Below are 15433 nucleotides of genomic sequence, written 5' to 3' on the forward strand. Positions count from 1 at the left end.
CAACTGGGTGTTAGTTGGGGATCGTTTAATTTGGATTTATGAACAGGGCTGCTGGTCTTTTCTGACAGTATGATTGTACGAGTTGCTCGTACAGATGAACCCCTGACATAAAGTAGAAAAGTGGAAAAACAGAAGTGAAATTTGATGAGGAAAGATAGAACAGTACACTGATGATGTTACTAGTTTGGTAATGAAATGCCTGCAAGAAAAAAAAAAAAACCAAGCTCAGAGAGTATCAAAGGCCCCATAGTTCAACCATGAAATACAAATATTTTCTTCTGTCAGACAAGACAGTGCCTGGCAGAAGGTAGTCCTTACATCCTCTCCTCCCCTCCGCTCCCCTCCACTCCCCTCCTCTCCTCTCCCCTCCTCTCCTTTCCTCTTCTCACAGAGGTTCCTCAAAATGACACTTGTCCTGAGCTGCCAGAGGTGGAATTTGGTTGGCGTACAGCTTCTCATACCGCTGTTATCCGTGGCACAGTCGTAACCTACCAATGTGAGCCAGGCTATGATATTGTGGGATCTGATATTCTCACCTGCCAGTGGGATCTATCATGGAGCAACAGCCCTCCTACTTGTCAGAAAAGTAAGTCTTTCTGATGCTAAAACAGGTGGTAAGGATGCTCCACATTAGGACTTATCTAAGCATGAAGAAGGCAGTGTGAAAGACAATGGGAGGCAGGTGGAAAAGGGGGAGAAGTTTAGTGGGTGTGAGAAGAGGCACACAACTCAGAGGTGGGAGCTGTGGGAAGAGAACAGTCAGAGTGACTATACCTTGCTGTCACTCTGACTGGAGGCTTACTTTTACATTTTTCAAGATTATGTTGTTACCCTAACTACCAGTGTTTCCCTGAAAATAAGACCCAGTCATATATTTTTTGCCTCCAAAAGAGGCATTAGGTCTTATTTTGGGGGGATGTCTTATTTTTTCCCACTGCCTCGCCTCACGACAGTGGCAGAAACAGCCCCATCTAGCAGGAGCCTGCGTGGTCACTGCCAGCCCACTTCTTCTGCAGCTGCTCGCCGCCACTCGTGTGCGTCACCCCAGCCTCCGTTTCGCTTGCAGAGATCTTCAGGAAAGGCCTCTGCAGCCCAGAATGGGCTGTTTCACCTCTGTACTTGGCTGCAGAGGCCTTTCCTGAAGGCCTGTGCTGGCAAAATGGAGGCAGGGGGAGACGCGTGCAAGCAGTGATGAGCGGCTAAAGAACTGGGCTGGTGGCAGCCATGCGGGCTCCTGATAGACTCAGCTGTTGGTGCCGCCACCACAAGGTGAGGCAGGTGTTGGGGCAGGTGGGAGGCCTGGCTGCGGGGTCCTAAGGTAAGTAGGTGAGGAGCATGTGGGGCAGCTCCACCCTGTTCCCCACCTGCCTTCCCTCATCACGAACAACCAGATGGAATGGGCGGGGGGCCAGCCGCACAGGCTCTTAAGTAGGGTTTATTTTGGGGGTAGGGCTTATATTAGGTGCACACGTAAAAATCAAGCTAGGGTTTATTTTCAGGATAGGTCTTATTTTTGGAGAAACATAGTAGCATTAAACCAACTAGCATTAAAAATGTCTTTCACAAATCCACATGGTTCTTATTTTTTGTGGTTGCCAGCTGTGTAGAGCATATTATGTGGGGGGGTGGAGAATAGACTAAATTCTGTTGAAGGAAGAACATTTTGGACATAATATGTCCAGAATTGCCTGCTATATGAGGGCTGGGATGAAGAGTTTTTTTAAATGGGTTTTATTATAGAATGGGTTTTTTAAATTTTATAAGCTGTCCAGAGTCACCTATATGCAAGTTGGGTGGGTATATAAATTTATATATAATTAAAATAATTAAACATAAGCGTGGACCACTCTGATGCATTGTTTTAGACTTCCTAAAAGGAGAGCTTTTGGTCTATCATTTGCAGTTCTAGTCTTTGTGTCACTCTAGAAGGAAAGTTGAAATATTCCCAGAGTAGAATGAAACTCTAGAATGCCCACATAGCCAGATATGATTCCTGTATTGAGAACCAGAGGGAAATACAGAGGCCTCTGCTTATACTTTAACTACACCTTCTCTTTCCCCAAGTTATAAATTGTGCTGATCCTGGAGAGATTAGCAACGGCAAACGAAGCGTCTCAGACCGACATTTCTCCATCGGCTCTCATGTCCAGTACTTCTGCCATGAAGGCTACGTAGTGGAAGGGAGCAACACGCTCACCTGCTACAACCGGGATACGGGCACCCCTAAATGGAGCGACCGGGTCCCGAAGTGTGTCTGTAAGTAAAAGAGACGGAAGGAAAAGGCACATGGAACGGAGGGAGCTAGAACTGTGAGGGTCTTTAAAGCAGCAAAGTACAGGAGGGTACATTTTGACAAGAGCTTAGCTCAGTGATGACAAACCTTTTAGAGACCGAGTGTCCAAACTGCAACCCAAAACCCACCTATATATCACTGGGTGCCAGGTGGGTATGGCCCACTCAGCAGGTGGGCTTGGCAGACTGGGTGGGTATAGCTACTGGATGGATGTGGCTGCAGTGGTCATGGCAGATTGGGTGGGTATGGCCGGGGTGGGCGTGGCCACCTTGATATTGCTTATGATGTTGCTTATGTTGCCATTTTGATGTTGCTTATGTCCCTTATGGGGAGGGACACCTGTGCGAGCCGGGCAGGGTTGGGGGAAATCCAGGGGGTCTCTGGCGGGTGGGATGGTGGGCTCCCTAATGGCGGCTCCAGGCTGGCTGGCCCTAGGCCAGTGATGGCAAACTTTTAGAGACCACGTGTGCTGGGGCGATGGCACGTTCTCACAGAGAGGGCTCCGCGTGCCACCTCTGGCACACGTGCCATAGATTCGCTACCACTGCCTTAGCTGGTCTGTCTGGCTATAGGGAGTTCTTGACTTCTGACTGGTCACTTAACAACTGTTCAAAGTTATGGTGAAGCTATCTTGAGGCAACTTACAACCTGGAGTCAAAGTTTGGAGAGTCCCCTCCCCCACAGTCACGTGATGAAACATTGGAGGCTCAGCAACATGGCTGCATTTACAGCCATATGCAATATCCTGCCCTCACAGGATTGCATTTTATGATGGTTTTCTCAAAACTGCATTTTACGTCTGGTTTTTGGCAAAACTGCACCCATTATAAACCATTGGTTCACTTAATGACTGCAATGCTAACTTAACAACCACGACAAAAAAAGTAGTAAAATTGGGACGCTTATTTCACTTGTCTGTTTTATGACCATCATCACCATGATGGGTGGGCTCCAATACAGTCATAAGTTGAGGACTATTTGTATTGGATTTTTCTTTGTGTGATCCCCTCTAATTAATATATGGCTCACTCAGTTCAGTATATTTTTATGTGTTTAAACAGAAATTATGCCCATTTCTCTAAGGATATCAGAAGCAGGAAATATATCACTGATACCGTAGAACAAGCTTGCCAAAATACTAAACAGCACAAATGCACTTTTAAATTCCTGTATCACATACCTACTTAAAGAAATATCTACACACTAAAGTCATGTATGACTAATTAATCTTTCCATAATCCTATCAGAATCAGACCAAGTTAAAATGGTCCTTGAGGTTCTTCTGCATGTTGAGATGGATATTCTTAAGGATGGCTGAGTATCCTAATTCACAATAAAAAGTTATGTTGGTCTTAGTCTTGAACACAAAGTCAGGATAGTACATGACCTACTGAGAGATTCAAAAGAAAAATAAGATTCCCACATTATTCTTCTATTGACTATCTTAACATATTTTCTAAATTGAATGAATAGAATAACAGAATAACAGAGTTGGAAGGGACCTTGGAGGTCTTCTAGTCCAACCCCCTGCTCAGGCAGGAAACCCTACACCATTTCAGATAAATGGCTGTCCAGTCTCTTCTTAAAAATTTCCAATGTTGGAGCATTCACAGCTTCTGGAGGCAGGTTGTTCCACTGGTTAATTGTTCTAACTGTCAGGAAATTTCTCCTTAGTTCTAGGTTGCTTCTCTCTTTGGTTAGTTTCCACCTGTTGCTTCTTGTCCTGCTTTCAGATGCTTTGGAGAATAGCTTGACTCCCTCTTCTTTGTGGCAGCCCCTTAGATAATGAAACACCACTATCATCCCTAGTTCTTCTTTTCATTAAACTAGACATACCCAATTCCAGCACCCGTTCTTTATATATTTTAGCCTTCAGTCCCCTAATCAACTTTGTTGCTCTTCTCTGCACTCTTTCTAGAGTCTCAACATCTTTAGAATGAAGCTCATTGTCCTCTGGATATCTTTACTTATACCAGAGGTGGGCAATTAATTTTACCCAGGGATCACATGAGAAACTGGGACTGTTGTGGATGGTTAATCCAATAGACTGAACTTAATTCTGCTCAATATTAATTTTATTGCTTTATAAAAAGCAGTAAATTATAGTTTTGATTAGCTGCTACTGGTAGGAATGCATGTCTTATTTCCATGTTATTTCTAACTTCTGATTGATCTCACAGAGGCCAGACAGGGACAGTCAAAGGGCCAGACATGGCTTGGGAGCCATAAAATGCCCAGGTCTGACTTATAATGTCTCCTCTGTGAATGGTAGGCAACCTGTGGCCTCAGGGCCAAATGCACTCCCTGAAAGTCTTCGTTACCCCATTTCCTTTTTCCAGTGAAATATGAGCCTTGTCTGAACCCCGGAGTTCCAGAGAATGGGTATCAAACGCTTTACAAGCATCACTACCAAGCAGGGGAATCCCTGCGCTTCTTCTGCTATGAGGGCTTTGAGCTTATAGGGGAAGTGACGATCACCTGCATACCAGGACATCCATCCCAATGGACCAGCCAGCCACCCCTCTGCAAAGGTACGGGTCCCTTTCCTCGTCCTGTGTGGCTTTCACTCACTATTTTGTGACCCTCTGTTTTGTTTGCCTGACATTTTTTTTAAATAGTCCCTTGGTCTCTTTCTCCCCACCAGTGGCCTATGAGGAGTTATTGGATGACCGGAAACTGGAAGGTGAGTGGGAAGAAGTTTGGGAAGGGATTCTGGGAGGGTGACAAACATTATCCTTCCTTCCTTCCTTCCTTCCTTCCTTCCTTCCTTCCTTCCTTCCTTCCTTCCTTCCTTCCTTCCTTCCTTCCCTTCCTTCCCTTCCTTCCTTCCTTCCCTCCTCCCTCCCTCCCTCCCTTCCCTCCTTCCTTCCTTCCTTCCTTCCTTCCCTCCCTCCCTCCCTCCCTCCCTCCTTCCTTCCTTCCTTCCTCCCTCCCTTCCTCCCTCCCTCCCTCCCTCCTTCCTTCCTTCCTTCCTACCTTCCTCTCTTCTGCTCAGACAGCAGGAAGAAGTTGTAGCTAAGGGGACTAAGTGTGCCAGACCCTATCCCAGACCTCAATAACGTATGTCTTATGTCCATTTGATAGGACCACTGCAATGTGCTCTAAATGGGACTGTCTTTGGAGACAATCTAGAAGCTGTAGCTGGTATAAAATACAGCAGCAAGATTTTTGCCAACACAACCATACCAAAATAGAATTACATAGATAGTACAGTGGCTGCATTAGTTGCCAATAGACTTCCAAGCTCAATTTAAAGTGCTGGCCATTACATTTGACCCTCTAAATGGTGCATCACTAAAATACTTCAATTGCTAGAAGGTAACCTGCCCATCTCATCCCCTGATTCAGAGAAGGCTGCAAACCTTCCCCTCTCAAGGACCGTGGGTGAGACATCTGGTTCTCTCTGTAGTAATTCCCACCCTGTGGAATATTCTTTCCCAAGAAATGCATGTAGCTTCCACCTTGCTGAAATTCTAGAAACAGGTTAAGTATGTTTTATTTTAATGATCTTTCAAACTCAGCTGATTGACCGTGGGCACCTAACTTTCACAGTTCTCTTTGCTTTTTGTGACTGTTTGGGATCTTTGACAATGTTCTAATTTACTTATTGTTATACTTTTGGGTTTTTTTGGTTCATTTGGGATTGGGGTGGACTATAAATTCTGAAAAATAAAATAAAATAAAAAGTTCAGGGTGGAGCGTTTAATACATACATCTCATACATTCCATTTTTTTTCTTTCCTCTTGTAGTCACCCAGACCACGGATCCTTCCCACCAGATGGAAGGTGGCAACATTGCCCTGGCAATCTTCCTCCCCATGATTCTTGTCATCCTGCTGATTGGAGGCATCTACATCTACTACACTAAGTGAGTGATATCAAACTAATTTATGTTTGCTTTGCTCAGTGGGCATCGATGTGCCATTAGATTCTGTGGGTTGATTCCAGTTAAGTTGCATTTTATTTTATTACTATTATTATTATATTTTATTTTATATTTTATTTTATTTTATAATTTATTTTATTTTATTTATTTTATTATTTTATATCTCTATTATTTAGCCCATCTCCCCTACAATGTGACTCTGGAAGATAGAGATATTGTTTAATTGCAAATAGAGACGAATTGGAATTTAATTCCATTTGGAAGTTTTTGATCTGAAAACCCTGCGCACAATTCAAATTCTCAGGTGCAAGGAGACAGTTATAATAATTTGTCTTCTTAGTGATGTTGGAAATGCATTTTGCACAGAAAGGCAGCTTTTTGATTATAATTTTATTCAGGCTTTCCAAGATTAAACTGTAGCATAAAAATGTATTCCAGTCATGAACTTGAGTTACCTTGTTTGATATGAATACTTCACTGCTTTTAATTAAAACAACTTGGGCGCAAATAATGCCTTCCCAACATACATTTAAAAGAGGAAAATGACTCAGTACTGCAATTGTATAATCAATTCAAAACCAAGATCATTGGTATATCAAGTTATAATAAAAGCTCCCCATATATGGCCAGAAGGAGCTTTGATCCTGCAAATCAGCAAGTTTAAGTTTTACCGCTTTCTAGAACAGGGATCCCCAATCCCCGGGCTGCAGCCCATTGCCGGATCTTGAGCCGTTTGGAACCAGGCCGTGGAAGTCTCCCCCTCCCAAACACACACTGGTCCACAAAGCCAAAAAGATTGGGGAACTCTGTTCTAGAAAGTATTAATCACTGTCCATACCTGCCATTAAGCGTAGCTAGAGTAATCTACTGAATGTTTATCAGTTGTTTCTTTGAATGGCCCTGGTCTCAGATATAAAATGAAGTCAACATATGAACAAAAACGCGATTGATGATTAATTTTGTTGTGACAGATATGGCTAGTGCTTACTAAATATGTAAAGCAAAATGTTGATGCTGTAATTGTATTTTGTATTTTACTGCAACCAAAAAAAGTTGGAAGTCACTTTTCCCCCCTTTTACCTTGCATTCCTTTCTTTTCTTTACCTTCCTCCATTCCCTCATTATCTTTTCTTCTCTTTGTATTTTATATTATAATAAACTTGAATAAAACTTTTTAAAAAATTAAAATGTGATTGAAATGTTGGATGGGCACAGAACGTAGGAAGCTGCTTGATAGCTAATCAGACGCAACTGGTTGATCTAATTCTTTCAGAGAAGGTCTTTGCATCCAAAGATGCTGATGACCAAATCTGAGCCATTCAAATGCAAAGTATATAATCTCCTCCACTGGATTACTTCTGTAACAGACAGTACGTGGAGTAATGCCATTAAAATGGATCTGATTTTCCAAACTGGTAGGCTGATTGTTTCAATCCATTCTCCTCTTCTTCTTCTTCTTTTACTTTCCTGCAGATTCCAAGGAAAAACTCTCTTTGGCTTCTCCTTTTCCAGCTCTCACAGCTACAGCCCTATCACTGTGGAATCTGATTTCAACAATCCTCTCTACGAGGCTGGGGTGAGCTGTAGACGCTCAGCCAAGCCATTGTTCTAGAGTGCCGATTTTTTAAAAAGAGGGTTGACTTATTTCAGTTCCTCATTTCTTCCTCTCTCACTGCTGTTTTCAACCTATTGCAATCCTACTGCAATTCTGTACAGATTTTGGGCTGTAAAATTAAAGTCAGCCACTGTATATTGAAAGGGATATAGCCTTTCCCACCCATACTGCCATCAAGTGCTCATCTGGCATTTTGCAACCTGGATGAGTTCATTAACAGATTTTCTGCTGTTTCTCCAAACAAGAGACCACATTTCTGCTGGTTTGAGGGAAGGTGTACAGTTTTGCCCATTTCAACACTACAAGTAGTCCTCGACTTACAACAGTTCATTTAGTAACTATTCAAAGTTACAACGGCACTGAAAAATGTGACTTATGACCAATTTTCACACTTACGATCTTTCCGGCATCCCCATGATCCTGTGATCAAAATTCAGATTTTTGGCAACTGACTCAAATTTATGACGTTGGCTGAATCCCAAGGTCACGTGATCCCCTTTTGCAACCCGACAACCCGACAAGCAAAGTCCATGGGGAAGCCAGATTCACTTCAGAACTGGGTTACTAACTTATCAACTGCAGTGATTCACTTAGCGACTGTGGCAAGAAAAGTCATAAAATGGGGCAAAATTCACTTAACAAATGTCTCGCTTAATAACAGAAATTTTGGGTTCAGTTGTGGTCATAAGTCGAGGACTACCTGTACTCCCTCCAGTAGCTCCACATGCTGCCAGCTGTGGTCAACAAAGGCCCCCATTAGAGTTGGGAGAAAAGGAGACCACGCTAAGATGAATTCTGTTTATTTACTTAACCATGATTTACTGAATTTATCCTCTTTGGTGGGTTGGCACATGGGACCCTAAACAGACCAACCGTGCCACAGCGCATGAAGATGATCTTCTGATGTTTGGGTAATTCAAAGTCAACTAGGTGAAAGAAAAGAGCTGGTGAGATTCTGTCCCTGGAATAAAGTGATTTCCCCCCCCCCTCTTTCTGCTTAACAGGACACCAGAGAATACGAAGTTTCCATTTAGAAGATGTTATGAGATCTGCCATTCTTCTCCCAAACCCAGCAAGGTCTAGGAGCAGCGACTGAGAATGATTCCTGATTTGGAGGGAATAGTGGAAGGTGGTTATTGGGAGGGGGCAAAGGGAAAATGGAGGGGAGAGAAGGAGTTTATCCTTTCTACCCCACAAATTCAGCTTTATCTCTTCTTCTCCATGTTGCTGCCTGACTGTCCACTCTCAGCTTTGGACCACTCCCTTCTCCCGTGTAAATACCCTCTTCAATGTGCCAAATGTGTTTCTCACACACACACACACACAAATACACTCACAGTGTTATTATTATTCTGCTTTATCTGTTCATTTTATTTCTCTATTTATTTATTATGTTATACTTTTCCTCTTCCTTCATTTTAATGACCACTTCCCATGTGGTTGAAAAAGGAGGAGAGAATTCATCCCTTCTTCCATACTTTATCACTCACTCTGTTTTTAAGGAAGTGGGCCTGAGTTCTAAAAGGTGCTGCTATTGGAAAAAGTATCTCTGTAAACAAGGTTTTACAGTAGGATCACTAAACCGCAATACATGTGGCTTACCACTAGGAGATATATTTAATCTTAAAATCAGTGGCAAATGGATGAGGGCAACAGAAAAAGCCAAATACTGAGAGACATTAGAAAAGATATCGATCCCTAATTCTTAATGTGGAAGCAAGTCTCATGTTGTTCAGAAGAATTTACTTTCATAAAATTGGGAATACATTAGATAACCATGGAAATATAAGCAGGGTGATAGAACCATTGACTTTAGCTGTTCAGATTATACACCATCAGAGTTTTACAAGTTCTGGGTGCTGCAACATGCCCAATCAGAAAGGAACCAGGCTTCAATTTTAACGGATTTGTGGGATATAATAGACATATTGGATGTAATAGATACACTTTCTCCTCTATATTACAGAACACCAATACCTCCAGGAATAGATTGTCAGGTGTTATAGGGGCTGTTGAAATAATCTACAATGACAAAACAATGTAATTGTTTTACCAGATTTAGCTGTATTTTCCTTTTTCGTACCATTAATTTATTTGGCTTAATGCTTCTTACGCCTGTTCTATGCTTTGCCTAATGTTACTTACCCCCAAAATGGAACAGTGTGATGGGCATATATGTATGTATGTATATATGTTTGTACAACCCCAGGATTAGGGTTGACACCCAGATAAGCACACGCAGGGGTGCTGCCTATGAAGGGCTTTCTACTTATATTTTAGTTGTTCTTCCTCTAATTTTCTAATATTTAATCCCACCTCTCTGAAAGCAAAAATAGTAATAATAGTAAAAGAAAGCCAACATAATGTAGGTCTTGAAAAAAGAGGCTTGGTAGAACTTCAATGAGCAAGCTTGGTTTTTTTGTAGACTGGAAGACATGGACAACCCATCGTCAATAAATTCATTACTTATTTGTTTGTTAGGCAGTTTATCCCTTCCTTTCTGCCTGGCACAGCTTTCATAGCACTTCCTCCTCTGATTTTTCCCTAGAAAAACTTTGTGATGTTGATTCAACTGGGATAAAAATGAGAGAAGGGGAGTCAACTTCATCCAGTCAACTTCCATGACTGCAGGTGGACTTGAATCTGATCTCCATGATCCTTGTCCAACCCTTTTACCATTAGACCACATTGGCCCTTTATTTACCATATTTTTTAGCAGTACAGAATGGCTGTGCGGAATCACTTTAGTTTTACATTTGAGACTCAAATATATTAAGGGTTGTCTCTAGTTCTACACAAAACTAGAAGACATCCTAGTACAGATAATACATCTTGTTTAGCTATTGTGACTACTAAAAATTAATTTTAACAGTCCCCAAATATTTGGAGGAATAATTGGTAAACTCTTTTGATTCAAGTTCCTCTGGACCTATTTCCCATGAAATTCATATGGCTCTTTAGATATGGAGCAAAGCCCTTGAATAATAAAACACTGGTCTCTAATGACTAGGATCCATATAACTTTTAAAAGATAAAAGTTGCATCTGATAATTTTATGTTGCTTTCAAAGTTAACATTATTAATTTTACATATGCTTATAAGGACCATATTTATTACTTTTTAATTGTACTCTGCAGCCCTTTTAAAATAAAGAAAGTGTATATTTTTCCCATTTGTCTAATGTACTGACCCAAATGATATAATAGTGGAGGTTTTGCAGCCTCTGATTCATCCCAGTATCATCTGAATGATTAAAAAAAAATAGTAGTATAATTATGTCTAGAAAAGATCAATTTTCCTACTTCACAGAATCCAAACAAGAAAAGAACATGCCTGCTTAGTATTAGACAATTGCTTTAAGGATTAAATAGTATTTCAGGATATAAACAGTTTATTGACAGCCTCTCTCGAATTAACAACACAGAAAGCCACTGACTGCCTTGAATTTTCTTCAGGATGCTGAAGTTTTGTGTGGCTCTTTCTTTTAAGTATGACAACAAGAAAGACCCTTAGTGCCAAAATGTATGAAAATAACACTTTTAAAGCTGTTCAAGAGACCTCATCTCTTGAAGATACCCTCTTTTAGGACAAGAGAGCATCTGAATGGAATCGCAATACTCATCTCCCACACGGTAAAGTCTGTAGGAGATGAGAATATCGTACCTAAAGCCACCCAATTACTGCCAGTATGGAGCTGGGCATAAAAATATTACTTTCCAGTCTTTCTCCTATCCCAAATAGTGAAACTGACTTGTTATATCAACTCTTTCCTGGTGGCCAGTCTAGTATTTTGGAAGAAGGTGAAAAGTAATATTTACTCCAGTTTTGTAGATATCCTTCCTCTTTATCATGCTAGGAGGACAGTCCTGACGCATTCCCCCAAATGACAGTGCAATTTCTGGGGAATGCTCTCCTTTGCATTCTTACCATTTATAATTTTATTTTTTATTTGTTGGCCTTTGGTTACTTTCCCCCCACTCCTTCTCATTTGCTTTTATTTTGGAGCAATAAATAAAGTCCATCATTTGTAAAAACTTTGGTGTCTGTACTTCTGTTACAGTCCAACAGGAAGTGGGTGTAGTCTTTGTGTGGCAATGGGTAAGGTTGGCCATCCAGTTTAGCAAAGAAATGTTTAGAGGTAACACACATGAAACGGTACTTTCACATCTGTTTTGGTGTGTGTGTGTGTGTGTGCGCGCGCGTGTATGTGTGTGTGCTTTGTGTTTTGAAACAGAGTTAAGGGGAGAGGCCAGTGGTTAATTGGGTGTTGCAAAAGGTCCAAAAACAAAAGAATATTAACACAGAAACCCAGAGGTTTCTCAGTACTTTTTTAAAGACTTATTCTGATTCTTCTTTCAGGTAACTAGAAATTGCATTAAGCAGCCCATAAGCATAAATAAATACATTTACAAAGCAACCTGTCTCTTTAGCAGAATTTAAAGTGCATTGAGCTAGCAGCCATTTATGGAAAGGAACCTAATCAGCTGCTAATTATTGTGGATTAAAAATGGGAACAGGTGCTTTGTTTGAAATGTTAGCAACACATACTGGCAGTGGGTGGTTCTATAACCACTATGCCACTTGTCTATTTCCGGTTCCTACACCTGTCTTCTGGGCATTCATTTTCACATCATTATTTGTACATGATCTGTGGTGTCCTCGGTGCTCTCTGAACTTGGCTGTTTTCTTGCAGATGCTTCATTACCCAACTAGGAAACATCAGTGCTAATGAGTGGGGTTTGCTCCCTGTTTATACCCTTACTAATACTGATGGTGTTATCTAGTAGGGTAAAGAAATGTCTGCAAGAAAAATAACAAAACTAAGCACCGAGGACGTCGCAGTTCAGCCCATAGAATATTCTATGTACATGATTTGTTAGCTTAACCTTCATAGCCCATGTTCTAGAAAATCATTGGTAAGCCTAGTGACAAACTTGCAGCATCAATAGTTGAGAATGTATTTTTAACTCCATCACAAGCATTTTAATTCAGATTTAAAAAGCAAATGGTTTTGTAGAAAAGTTGTCATCTATTAAGGTAAAATAAAGCCACCTTCGTTGAGATCAAATTCTGGTGATGACACAGATATGTCTACATACAGGTAGTTCCCTTTACAGTCCAGAAGTTATTGCTACTGCCTTGTTGAGGAATAGTTCTGATTTGGCAATTTCCCACTTTAACGTTCAGCTGCTGTGTTCCCTTCGGGTGTTCCAGCCAAACTTGAGTGCTGGTTTCCCTCCTTATAGAACAGGAGTGGGGAACCATGGCCCTTTTATGACTTGGGGACTTCAACTTCCAGAATGGGAGCTGGCTGGCTCAGGAATTCTGGGAGTTGAAGTCCACAACTCAAAAAAGGGCCATGATTCCCCACTCCTGTTATAGAAGATCTCTTATCTATTGAAATCAGAAGCCTATATCAAATAAAACTTTATTCTGTTAAATATCTGCTTGTACAATAAGAATAATAAGGTAATCCTCAACATACAACAATTTTGTTTAGTGACCAAAGTTACAACGGCAGTGGCATACAAGCACCCACACTTAACAACTATTGCAGCATCTCCACAGGCATCGGATCAAATTCAGGCACTTGGTAATTAGCATTTCTTTACAACGGTTGCAATGTCCCGGAGTCATGTGATCATGTGACCTTCCCAACCGACTTCTGATCAGCTAAGTCAATGAGGCAAGTTGGATTTATTTAATGGCTGTGTGATTCATTTTACAGCTGTAATGATTCACTTAGCAACTGTGGCAAAAAAAAATTAACAAGCATCTTGCTTAGCAATAGAAATTCTGGTTCAAGTTGTGATCACAAGCTGAGGACTACCTGTACTGAAACAAAAAGCATATGATATGAAGATTTTGCATAAACTTTGGAGAGGTTGTGTCTTGTGGTAATACCAAGAATATGTCCCTCTGTATCTTATGAATTAATTAGCTTCATATCCATTTCCTTTCCCGATAATATAAGATTATAAAATCCATTCTATAGCAGGAAACTCAGGTTCGTCGCAGGGTTCAACCGCAGAGGAGAAAGATGTAGTCATTATGTTCCTTTTGATTATTGTATCACAGCAAACCACGATTTACCAAAGTTAAAATAAAATATGACTTAGCATAATGTATGAACCCGGACAGTATACTGTGTTGTATCTTAACATATGTGCAAAATTACACATCTTGGCGACAGGTCCAGTTTCTCTTGTGGTAGTGAAAAAAATCATGTTTTTAGCAGAAATTACCTCATTGGTAAAACTTTTTGAAGTTGTGGGAAGCCTCACTCCCCCTCCTAGAGAATTAAATATTCTGGGGAATATTAAAAGAAGCAGAATGTTATATTTCCCTTGTAGGAGAAGAGGAGAGACATATTTCTTAAAGGCAGGAAATAGTCTCAATCTTCCTGCTATATCAGGGGTCCCCAACCTGGTCCATGGACCAGTACCAGGCTGTGGCATGCCAACAATCAGTCCGCACAAACAAGCAAAGCCCCATCCGTGGGATGTAGGCAGCACACAAAACCACGCAGCATCCGGTCCGTGGAAAAACCTCTGTCCATGGAACTGGTCCCTGATGCCCAAAAGTTTTGGGACCTCTGTGCTATAGGAAAAACAGCCTCAAGCAGAAACCTGAAGTCTTTAAGAATGGGGATTTTGTAATCCATTCAGAAAGACTGGGCCACCGCATTCATAAACAAAACGCCTTCAGCCACAGCTCCCACAGAAGGCTGGAGTTGATGGAATTAAAAAAACAAAGACTCCTAAAAATCTACATTTCCCATCTAACTCCAAGGACAGGGCATGACCTCCCAGCCACAATGGGAGTCAGGCAACAATTAGAATACTAAAAGGGCACACTCCAGCACAGGTCAAAGTACATTTCACAACAAACAGGCATCTCAAACACAAAGACCCAAAGAAGGTATAAAAACCCACCTTCTCTCAACTCCATTTTGTCAGCCACCCCAGAAACATGCTGCTGTCACTTTAGTTTCTGGCTATCAAATAAACAGAGATCTCCTTTCCAAAATGCAGCCTGTCTTCAGTTCATTTCTACAGCGTCCTTCTCCCGGCTTGGAACAGGACCTGATTTTTCTTCCAGCAAAGTGCATATTTTTTACAGTATACAGCGGGGAAAGCCACACTTACTTTGTTTTGATTGCAACCATAAGATACATCAGAGTCTACAGCGGGGAGAGCTGCAGTCTCAGTGTTATCTTTGAAAAAGCGAGACTAACAATACAACAAGGCCACAACGTACCAAGATTAGAACTCTGTGGCACCATATTGGCCGTAAAGCTCACCAACTTGACAACAAAGACATTGTGCCTTGAACTACAGTTCACCACCTTCTACGCAGACAGCAAGGTGATGTCACACTACATCTGCAAACAAAGCAGACACTTCTACATCTATGTAGGCAATAGAGTAGAAAAGATTGAAATGTCTTTAAGCCCTGAACAATGGCAACATGTGCCAACAGATAAGAACCTTGTGACCCAAGTTAAGTGGCCCAACCTTGCCACACAATTAACAGAATTGATTTGGCTAAAAGGTCCTGAGCTCTTGGCTTGTCCAAACAGTCTGATGCTACAGAGACCAAAACGCTATATGCTTCTAGCTCCAGATCAACATGCCAA

At 41.3% G+C, this 15433-nt stretch overlaps 1 protein-coding gene across 7 annotated transcripts in view; it reads left to right on the forward strand.

Annotated features, from left to right (window-relative positions):
- SEZ6L2 (seizure related 6 homolog like 2) overlaps positions 1-11821 on the forward strand; it is a 36109-nt gene extending 24288 nt beyond the window's left edge. For 5 of the 7 annotated variants that reach the window (XM_039330369.1, XM_039330365.1, XM_039330366.1 and 2 more), the window contains 7 exons: positions 392-586; positions 2065-2256; positions 4633-4824; positions 4938-4976; positions 6044-6161; positions 7653-7755; positions 8799-11821. In XM_039330369.1, the coding sequence (XP_039186303.1) occupies positions 392-586; positions 2065-2256; positions 4633-4824; positions 4938-4976; positions 6044-6161; positions 7653-7755; positions 8799-8828 (869 nt within the window). In that variant the 3' untranslated portion in view covers positions 8829-11821. The remainder of the gene's footprint in view (positions 1-391; positions 587-2064; positions 2257-4632; positions 4825-4937; positions 4977-6043; positions 6162-7652; positions 7756-8798) is intronic. The other 2 variants (XM_039330368.1, XM_039330367.1) reach the window with 2 other exon arrangements.
- The last annotated feature ends 3612 nt before the right edge of the window (positions 11822-15433 follow it).

The sequence above is a fragment of the Crotalus tigris genome, unplaced genomic scaffold (genome assembly GCF_016545835.1).
Source record: "Crotalus tigris isolate CLP2741 ecotype Arizona unplaced genomic scaffold, ASM1654583v1 scf7180000024427.8105951120:4207309, whole genome shotgun sequence".
NCBI lineage: Eukaryota > Metazoa > Chordata > Lepidosauria > Squamata > Viperidae > Crotalus > Crotalus tigris.